Source organism: Vitis vinifera, chromosome 5 (assembly GCF_030704535.1).
Source record: "Vitis vinifera cultivar Pinot Noir 40024 chromosome 5, ASM3070453v1".
In the NCBI taxonomy this organism is placed as follows: Eukaryota; Viridiplantae; Streptophyta; class Magnoliopsida; order Vitales; family Vitaceae; genus Vitis; species Vitis vinifera.
In genome coordinates, this window is record NC_081809.1 from 24019282 (window position 1) to 24030642 (window position 11361).

The following is an 11361-nucleotide window of genomic DNA, read 5'->3' on the forward strand; positions in this document are numbered from 1 at the left end:
AAAATCATAAAATAATAATAAGTTTTATATAAAAGGGATAATTATCCAAAAGGATTGGCTGGAAAAAATAATGACTACGAAGGCTCACTCTTACCCTTGAATATGTTTTCTATATTATTTATAAATAAATTAAGATTGTCAATGATGTGGGGCACATAGATGATAAATATAGGTTGATAAATGACGTGGGGCTCATACATGATGATAAATACAGATTGATAAATGATGTGGGGCTCATACATGATGATAAATACAAGTTGATAGGCAATCAACGGTATATTTCTTAGTTTGAAAAAATTGATGTCACTTTTGAACAATTGACTGTTTAAAAATTTGCTATTTTTTTTTTCAAAAAAAATGAGATTTTTTAAAGAACCTTGTAAAAAAAATAATTTTAATATCTCATAAATAAAAATCATATCCTAAAGTCATTATATCGTTTTATATATAAAACATACAATTAAAAACTTTGTTATCATAATATAATGAATAATTATTTTTTATGAGCACTCATCAATTGAATAATATATAAATATTCAATTGACTAACACACACCTGGAATAACTCACAATTATTCATTGGGTAATATAACACATGAAAAAATTAAATAAAAATAAATTAAATTATGTTGTAATATATTGTAATGATAGTGTATTTATATTGTAAGTATAATGCATTTATGTCGTACCTATATTTCATTACAAAAATAATAATTCTAAAAATATTTATTCACACCCTATTGGTATTAACACATTGTATTAATATATTAACAACATTTATTTAGTGTTTTGAAATTATTTAATAATTTTTGTATATATATATATAAACTACGTGAATTCAAATTAGTATTTCATTTTATTTTAGAAATTATTTATGATATAAGTATGTTGTGAAATATGGTATGATCATACAAAATTACCATTTTTATAAAAACTTTCATAAATTTCTTAATTAGGTTTTATTGTAATGTATTGTAATGTAAGTGTGTTTATATTGTAATTATAACATATTTTTATTGTGCCTGTATTTTATAATAAAAGTAATAATCTTGAGGATCACCTTTTATACCTTATTAATATTCAACATATCAAATATATTAACATCATCCACTCGTTGCATTAAGAAAAAAAATTTATATGAAAATTAAAAAAAAACACTATGCAAAGGAAAAAAAAATCATATAAATTTTTTTAAATTATTTTATTATAAAAAAAAAATGATTAAACATTCTCTATCATTTTCTTATTCTTTTAGAGAGTCTAAGTGAAAAATTAAACATTTTATCTTCCTTAAATTTAATACAAAAACATAATTTATCAATTTAAAATTATAATATATATATATATATATATATATATATATGAAAAAATGATCATTTTTATTATATAATTATAAAACTTATTTTTTTCTTCATAAAATTAAAAATTAGAATATAAAAAAAAAGGTAAAAAAACAATAAATGATATTTTGAAACTATTTTTTAAAAATATTTTTTTTAAATAGTAAATTTAAATAACAAATTATATATAATTGTAAGGATTAAACCCAAAATTTTGATTTAAAATTTAAATATCAATAATTACAATAAATGTGGGACTCGTGTACCATAAATGTATTGATAAATCAAGTGAAGTGCTTTAAATGCTTTAAAATTTAAAAGTTTTAATTAAAAGGCAATTTTGGTATATTAAGCCTATTAAAGTCCTCCCTAAGAATTATTAAAAGATATCACCCTTTCTAGTAATTGTTATGCCGAGCCCACCCTTTTGGGTAATTCCCCCTATATAAAATACAAAAACTTTTAATGCTTATATTAAAAAAAAATAGTGATTTTATAAATAAAAAAAATTACTCTCTCAAATTTTAAAATCTTTTATTTTTAAAGACATAAAATAAAATTATACTTTTTGTGAAAGATATTTTATTTTTATATGAAATATTTATAATTTAAAAAACAAATGATTAAGATAAGAATAAGTGTTAAAAATATTATAAGAAATAGTAAGTTTGTGATTCTAAAAAACACTTTTAACCTAAAAAGTGTTTTGAAAAATCATTAGGTGTTTAACAAAATTTAGGAAACACTTTTAAAATTTTGAAAAACCAATTGTTATATTAAAAGCTCAATTGTAGTGTTTTATGAAGAAACATTTTAGAGTTTGTCTGATAATAATTTTATAAAATGCTTCTAATATTTTTAACACTTAAAAATGCATTCATGATTACTATCAAACGGGCTTTAAGAGTTAAGATTAGGATATTGATTTTAAAAAATGAAAATATAAGAAAGATAATTATAATGATCTGTAAATTTTAATTAAAAGAATACAATTATATAAAAATTTAGATGAATTCTAATACTATAAGATAAGGCAATTAATAGATTTAATTAAAGGAAATAATTTTCGAGCTATTATTAAATTTAATGTATTTACTATCTTTGATATATCGCTTTAGCATAAGAATGTTTAGTGTGGAAGAACCATCCACTTGAATTATGTTATAGTAGTGAATCATTCAATTGAAAAATAGTGAAAAAAATATTATTAAAAAAGTTAGAAATAAATATTCAATCATTCAATTTCTTTATTATTTAGGGGGTGTTTGGTAAAACTTAATACTTATTACTTAATAACTTAAGTTGATTTTAAGTTAAATTATATTTAAATTGTTGTCTTAAAATTTACTACTTAATTTTTTACTTTTAAGTATTAAAGTTGTTTAAGAACATTAACTTAAAATTTATTTTAAATCGTCAAATTTACATATTTACCATCATAAATTATAATTAGGGGAAAAAAGTTTGAGTAACAGTGAAGGTCATAGAGTAGCAAAAGAAATCGTAGAAGTAATTAGGACATACATGAATAAAAAAGTAAAATAAAAATTTAAACTTAATAATAAATTAATTATTTTTACTTAAAGTTATTTTTTACTTTTAAGTTCTACCTCTAAGTTATTTTACCAATTTATTTAATGACTTTAATTAAGTTATTGAGTCACTTTAAGTTATTAAGTTGATTTACCAAACGCCCACTTAATTATGCAATCAATTTTTTTTTTCAATAGATTTTATTTTCAAAAATCCTCTCAGTATTATCCCCAAATTTGCAATATTTTTCAAGGTCTATTCATTAAAAAATATTGGTCATTATTGAAAATAATTGCTAAAAATTATATGAAGTTAGAAAATGGTTTACATATGAAAAAAATATGGAAAAAGAAAGGAAATGAAAAGCAAAGCAAGAGAACAGATAGCTTGACTTTGGGCATAATAATTAACCCTTAAAATTTGTCATTATGTGGTATACTTTTCCACTAAGATCATGCCATGTGGATCTTGACAAGATGAATGTTTATTGTTTAAAGGTTAAAAATAATAACAGTGTAATATTAAAGGAACATCTATACTAAATGTTTATTAATGATTCAAATTTTCTTTATTTAATTCTTAAATAAAGTCATATATATCCAAATACAAGTGTATTAGGATGTCCTACATATACTTTTGTTTGACATATATTGTAATGATAAATAGTTCATCTTGTTTTACCTTATTTGGAATTATCGAGACTTTTGTCACTCTATCTGCATAAGAGCAAAGAATCTATAATTGTTTCAACTATTCTATCTAAGTCTCAAGGGGAATTGGAATAAGAGAGCACTTATGAGAATTTGTTAGGACGCCTTAGTTGCATACATCACTACACTTTTACTTGAAACTTATCATAATGAAAAATGGTTAGTCTTACTGTGACCTTCTCTTATATTCTCAAAACTTTTGACACATCATCCCCATAAGGACAAAGAACGCATTGATGTCTTGATTATGATATCAAAGGCTTTGGGGAAGTTGGAATAGGAGAACACTCATATCGGGGTAGACTTATTACTTGGATGCTCTCAATAGTTATCCGCTTTGTACTTTGTCACCCAACTTTTTCCATGTACATGATAGCTACTATACTAGAATGCATCATTCTTATCATTTCATACTAGGGAAAACTCCTCTCAATGTTCTAACTCCTGCATAAGATATGGACTGAATTGTCTTAAGACATTTTAAATCCAACTCATGTATCATGTGAATGAACAAACAACTCAATCCTTGGAATATACTGTAGCCCCAGGTGGAGAAAAGCTAATATCCAAGTGTCAAACCTTTCTATCAATGTAAGCTCTCAAGGAAAATTAGATTGTTATCCCTAAAGTAACTTTTATCTATGGAGTGACGACATTTCCACCTAACACTATTACATCATTAAAACCAACTTTCATTCCTACTCAACAAGTTGGCCTTGTGGTCAAACCCTCTTCTACTTTTGCACTAAAAGGACCAATCTTTATAGTCCAACTCAAGAAAATCTTTGCACACCTCCATTACCTTGATTCGTATGTCCTAAAATAAGGTTAAAAGTCTAGTTCTTTTAGAGTGGTATCTCGATAACAACTTTAACCTCCCTGAAAAGAGGTCTTGCCAAGGTACAATGAAACTTCATGGGGAATGATAAAACTTTGTAACCTAAAGATATCTTTGGAATTTGGTATAGTAATATGAGAAATTATATATGCATCCACCTAACATTCAATTGCTTGAAAGTCAATGGCAACTTTGACTATATAATTGATTTATGTTCTTTATTTTAATCCCTTGGAAATAAATCATCATCCTTATGCCTGCCTCCCCATCCTCCCTGCCTTGAACAAACATATTTTTTTTGTTTGACCACTATTTTTAAGTATAATTCATTTATAAATTATTTCTAAATATTTTTTTTAAAATTATTTTTACAACAAACATTTGATTATATAAATTATAAGTCCATCGAATAAACATAATATTAGTGTTTAGATTTGAAAAAAATAAATAAAAGAGGTTGAAATTAGCTTTAAACACAACTTAAAAACTTTTCTTTTTGTTGATAAGGAATTTTTAATAAAGAAAGCAATTTTAAAAAAAATAAAATAAAAAATGTGCTATTTTTTATATACAATTTATCTTTAAAAAAAAAGAAGAAGTATATTCAAATAAAAAATAAATATTTATATTTTTTTAATTTAAAAAGAAATCTGAAAATTAAACTCAACTATCTAGAAAAGTAAAACTAAAGTGTACACGAGGCATCAGAACTGAGGCAGCAAAACAAACACGGTCTTAGTGGGAATAAGATATAGAAGCTCTCTCTCTTTGAATTGAAGAACAGCAAATTCTTCTACCATTTTGCCCTAAAAATTCGCCATTTCTTTGATTTGAATCCACATTTTATTCGAGTTTCAAAATTGAGAATTCCAAGTCTCTAAGACTCTCAACTACTAAACCCACTGCACGCAATCCAGAATTTGCATGGTTCTCCAGGGCTGTTTTTTGACAACCCTTTGTTTGGTTGCCGAGAAAACTTTGGAAAATTGGAGAAAGGTGCAATTTTACCTGTTTGTAACCCTGTTTGTTTGACGAGAAAATTTTGGGAAAATGGGAGAAAATACAATTTTACTGGGAATATGATAGAGCCCGATTTTATTATTATTATTATTATTATTATTTTTTTTTTTTTTTTTAATTGCCAATTGCTTGTATCTTTAGGGTCACTTGAGTTGGGGTTTATATATATATATATTAAATTATTTTGTTTTCCTGTATTTTATCAGATATAAAATTTGATGGAAAAAGGAAAATTGAAGTAAAATTCTGTTTCATTTCTGCATTTCCTTTCAATAATCAATCAATTGGTTGTGCCTTCTCTTGTATGATCTGTTTGATATCTGAGAAACTGGAATAAGGGAAAGAAATCAACTAATTTTTTCTTAAAGAAAAACCCTCTTTTTTTTTTCTTTTTCTTTTTCTTTTTTTTTTCTTTTTTTTTTCCCTATGGTTTTGGTTCCCAATTGACTCAACTGAGTGTTGTATGCCTGGCCATTATTTATTTATTTATTTATTTATTTTTATTATTATTCTGAGTGTGATTACAACAAAGAAATTAAGACCTTAACATGTATTTTCCTTTTACTTCTCAGTTTTCCCATCAATCAGAAGACCGTTGGAGAGGAAGTATTTCTCATTTATTCCATTGTTTAGTTAGTTGCTACTTTGATCAGGTATGAGAAGTTTTTGCTGAGCTATGTGCTTGTATAATTCTTTTGTTGTTTTAAGTTGTAGCTTGACAAGATATAAACAATGCCCGATAAAGATTAAGTTTGTGTTCTCTAATTCTCTGTTTGATTGCTGAGAAAATTGAAACTTGAAATTTGTAATGGGTTGGAATTGGACTGGCTGTTTTATACTTCTAAAAGCTGTTTGGATGCTTATTTCAATTTGGCAATCAAAGGAGCATAATTTCTCCACAATTTTTGCTGAATGCTTCTTTGGAACTTGGTGCTATGAACTACATTGTCGAGTTGTTTCCTCGGGTGCCTCACCTAGAAAGCACCCGTACCACTTCCCTTACTGGTTAGGCAGGTAGGAGGCACCCTGGATGCTTAGCAGTTGCCAAGGAATTGCTACTTTAGACACATGCTTATGCATGGTGCGAGATGGTTTAATCCAAATTTAAATCAGAAAAGTGCATTTTCCTTATTACGTGGGCATTGCCTTGCATTGGGAAGGCTAAATCATCTAGGTGTTGCTCTGATGCCTCAATCCCTTGACTGCCCTACTTTAGTGAGCTGACCTTTTTTGGGTTGTTTGGAAGATAATACTTAATAATATTGTTTTGCAGTGGATATGGAGACCCTTATAGAAGACAAAGTTGTAACTACAGAAAGTTCTGCCGGAGGGGAATCTGGTTTATGTGAAGTTGACACAAATCAAGAACCATACGAGGGTTTGTTATTTGAATCAGAAGAAGCTGCCAGAGCATTCTATGAAGAATATGCAAGGCGGGTAGGATTTTTAACACGCATCATATCATCACGTAAGTCAGAGCGTGATGGGTCAATTATATCTCGTCGACTTGCATGCAATAAAGAGGGATTTAACCTCAACAGTCAAAAGACAGGGCGTGTTCGAATTCGAAAACGAGAGAGCAAACGAGAAGGTTGCATGGCGATGATTTTGGTGAAGAGGGAGAAGCTTGGGAAATGGGTTGTTACAAAATTTGTGAGGGAGCATAATCATCCATTAGTAATTTCTTCAGGAAATAGTCGGCCAACCCCAGTAAGTTTTCTTCACATTGGTTGAAACACTTATTTTTCTCTCTCTAGTGTTTTGTTTTTTGTTTTTACTTGGAATACTGATATATCAGAATTAAGAGATAAAATGTGGTGTATTCCTTTGTGCCAAATATAAAAGATAAATAAAAAACAACTAACGCATTTCTCCCCCCCATCTCTCTCTTCATTTAAAAGATATACCAACACTTAATCATAATGTAAAATATTCTTTCTTCTCTCTCTCTTTTGTTCACTCACTAATAAAACTTAAAAGATAAAACATGGCATATTCTGTGTCTCAATAATACAATAGAGTAGAAAGAACTAATGGAAAATCATAATGTGACATATTTCTTTCCATGTTTGTTTTGTGATAACATAAAATCTCTTTTGAAAGTTCAAAAAAAAAGGCTCGTTTAAAATTTTTGCATGTGTGGTTTCCCAAAAGAATACCCTCCAACCATAAATTTGTCAGATAGCGACTTCTATGGTAAGACCAAAAAGACGTTAAAACATCTATGTGAGGCAGTTTTATAGTCTTATTTCCTTTGTGAATCTGTCTTACAATTTGGCAAAATTTGTATATGTTCTCCACAACACCCACTTAGACACTTTACACACACATCTGGATGGTTTTGTTAACTTGCCACCTTTATGGGCAAAATGAAGTGATAGTTCAAGATCTGAAGCGTATCTGCTAATTCATATTGATGCACGTGTCCAAATTATGAACTCTTTGGTGGAACTTACCAAAACTTGTGCATGAAAGAGCTTAGACTCAGCAACAAATTCTTTATACAGAAAATGCAGCTTGTATAATATTTTGGATGTCATGATCATCAGATGATAAAGTTCATGCACAATTCATTTTTTATCTCACTATTCTTACTGGTAGATGGAGCAAGGTGTTTCCTTGTTGATTATCTTTTACCTAGAGTTGAATAGTTTTGCCCAATGCTATGAGTCTTCCATCAGACAAAAAAGGGTCAGGAATCAGTATAGCTTTTTCTATGGGAGTATAGGATATTTTCCTTGTTCCTCCTAAAAATCTCATCCACATATATGAAGTAGTTTTATGGTTCAAGAATCAGATGCTATGCGAAATTTTTTTGATAAGAAACTTATTTCAAGGGCCTTTTTTTTTAAAAGAAAAAAAAAATTATTATTATTATTATTATTATTATTTTATATAATTTGTAATGGAAATTGGCATTGCTAGTTTTTGGGCTATCTTTTTTCATCCTGATATATGCAGTCTTTTAGAGGTTCTAGCTGCAATACTCTAGGAACTAGAAAATTGCAGGTCTTATTCCTGTTTCCAACAAATAGAAGAACCAAAAATGTCACATTGTGGAATTGATGACCACCCAAAATCAAGTCTGATGGGGTTGAACTAATGAACCTGCATACTTTTATTTTCCCTTTTGATGATGTGTATTACTCAAGTTAAGGACATCAAGTACTATATTGTAGTGATGCTATGAGTGTTTTTGGCTGAGATTGCACTAAAACTTCCTGGATAGTGCAGGCTGTTTATAGAGGCATTTGAACATGTACATTGAGAATTCATTAAGAACTAGGTGTGGGTTGTAAATCAGAAGTCAGCATACAGTTACAGTAGGCACTTGTAGATCATTTCAGCCATTGGTTTTGGTTGATCTGTAATTTATATTGGGTCACCCCACAGTTAGTGTGATAAGATAGGTGGTGAATAACATAGCTGTTAAAGGTGATGATGACTTCTTCCATCGAGGTTCGTCCAGATGATGAACCAGTAAATCTTTAAAGTGCTCAGTGGTCAGGTCTATATTTTAGAATTGGATTTATGCACTGTTGTCGGGATTTAATGGATAACTTGCTTGATGGGCTGTGTGTCTAGGAGTAAAAAATGTTGTGCCTTGAACAAGTTGCAGCAGAAGCTGGGGTTGTTTTATGGCTTGCATTTAAGCTACCTCTGCTAGTTTCATATGAAGGAAAATTTGGATTTCCTGACTAACCATGCTCCAAGGCTGTTTATTAATACTGTGAACAGCATTTTGGATGTTATTGCTTCTGACAACTTGGTGTAATCATATCCTTGGTTGTGCCAGCATGGGAACATGATTTCCCAGAGGGCCTGTTGATTGTCATTGACTGAATCTAATTTTCATGAATTCTGGTCTACATGACTTTTGTTGATAAATTACCATATATTTGGAAAATACTTGTCTTGTTTTGCTTGTTTCACAGGCTGTAATCAATGTCAGAATCAATATTAATCTGCAAGAATTTGAAATGATCCACTTCTTGCTTCAATTTTGGTGTGCCTGTCATGAGAGTTGAAACCCAGTATTTATTGGGATTTGCCCTCAATTTTCAGAGCCTAATGGAGTTCCCCCCACCCTTTTTTTCTTTTTTTATTCATGGAGTTCCATTGTTTCATCCGGTTAATTTGCTGCCTCGCTCATAATACGTAGTCATTTCTTGTGTTTCAATGTTGTAGGATGAGAAGGATAGGAAGATTCGAGAGCTATCTTCAGAGCTACACCGTGCAAATCAACGATTAGCAGCATGTAGAGAACAGCTACGCACGTTTATGACATACATCGAGGAACACACGCAGTCCCTGTCAAGAACAGTAGAAAACGTTGTTCACAACATCAGGGAAATAGAATCCGAAGATCAATAGATTTCACCTGACTGCAGAGCCTACCATTTTACTGTAAATATATCTGTATAATGTTCTACTCTTGTTAATATGAGAATCCGCTAAATTCTTCAGACTGTATGACAACATGGCTGCACATCAGCTACCCAGGATTGCAATTGTGGATACTCTGATATGTGTATATGAATCTTAGGCGTCTGAAATAATTCTTGTTGTACATAACCCAACTCTTTCTTTCTGCCCCCAGAAACTGACATTTCCCTGTTAGCAGTGATTTATCGTTTATACATTCAGTTGCAGTCAATGACTGGGATCAAGAACCCTAATCCCCTGTACAAGCTGCTGCTGATTCACAGATGTTGATCTGTTTTCTCGGGATTTTTGTTATATAGAGGCAATGTTGAAGATGAACCATTACAACTGCGGTCATGTTAAGAGGGTTTTAATGGATTTATGACTGGATAATCTTCAGGAAAATCCTCTAGTGCTCTTGCTGGAAATGCTTGTGATGGGGGAAATGAGTCAAATGACCAGTGGATAGGTTATTGTTCATTCTCAACCCTGCGGGCTTAGGGCCAGTTTGGAAATTGTGTTTTAAAACAATTTTCTGTTCTTCAAACGGTTGGCAATTAAAAATTATTTTAAAATTTTTGTTTTTAAGAATGTAAAATAGAGTATTTATAGATAATATTTTTTTATTGTTTTTTATTGTTTTTGTAGGGTTACTTTAAAAAACGATTATATAAATATTTAGAATGATCAAAAATCAAAATACTATATATTAAAATTATTTTTAAAACATATTTAAAAATAATAATCGGTTAAAAATACTTTTGATTTTCAAAAATATTTTTGTTTTACAAAACATAAAGACTTCAAAGTTGTTTTTCAATGTATCTTGAGTGAATGAATTTTCCTATTTAGGTTTTCTTTTCAAACTTAAGGAATCTTACCAAGACCATTTTTTTTTATGAGAAATCTTAGAGTTTGTTTGGTGAGTGTTGTTGAAAATATAAAACTTTTTTTTTTTTTTTTTACTTAGAAAACACACACTTTAGACAAAATAGTTTTTTAGGGATTTGTTCTGGAAATAGGTTGTTTTTAAAATAATTTTAAAGCATTTTCAATTGTTTTTTATTATTTTTTAAAAATATTTTCTATAACGATTGAAAATTTTTTATGGTAGAAATTGTTTTTTATTTTTGATTTTTTAAATAATATTTTGTTCTTGAAAATTATTTTTAAAAAAACTATTTTTGAAGCTGGTTTTTAATAAATCATTAATTTCTCATCAGAGTTTAAATGAATTAGAATTATAACTATGAAAATTTTATTTTTTAAAGGAATTTTACAAGTAATTGGATAATTTTTTTTAGAATGATATTATATTTGAATGATGACGAGGCAAATTGAGATGCTGATGTTTCAATTACACAAAGTAATACTGACACGGCAAATCAAATGACTGAATGAGGCTGACATGGCAAACCAAGATGAGCCAGATGGAAGATGACGTAGCAGATCTCAGTGACGTGCATTAGTCAAAAAAGGGAAGTCACCCGAATGAG

General features: G+C 28.9%; 1 protein-coding gene across 1 annotated transcript; it reads left to right on the plus strand.

Annotated features, from left to right (window-relative positions):
* The first annotated feature begins 5123 nt into the window (after positions 1–5123).
* Positions 5124–10015, plus strand: LOC100853873 (protein FAR1-RELATED SEQUENCE 5). Its single transcript, XM_003632026.4, has 4 exons — positions 5124–5416; positions 6013–6093; positions 6714–7150; positions 9629–10015. The coding sequence occupies exons 3-4, from the start codon at positions 6719–6721 to the stop codon at positions 9812–9814; spliced, it is 618 nt and encodes a 205-aa protein (XP_003632074.2). The 5' UTR covers positions 5124–5416; positions 6013–6093; positions 6714–6718; the 3' UTR covers positions 9815–10015.
* The last annotated feature ends 1346 nt before the right edge of the window (positions 10016–11361 follow it).

Excerpts from the sequence above, each read along its gene's own strand:
- LOC100853873 (XM_003632026.4), top strand. The coding sequence starts at position 6,719 with ATGGAGACCCTTATAGAAGACAAAGTTGTAACTACAGAAAGTTCTGCC. Across the intron at positions 7,151-9,628 it reads GAAATAGTCGGCCAACCCCA|GATGAGAAGGATAGGAAGAT; the intron begins GTAAGTTTTCTT and ends TCAATGTTGTAG.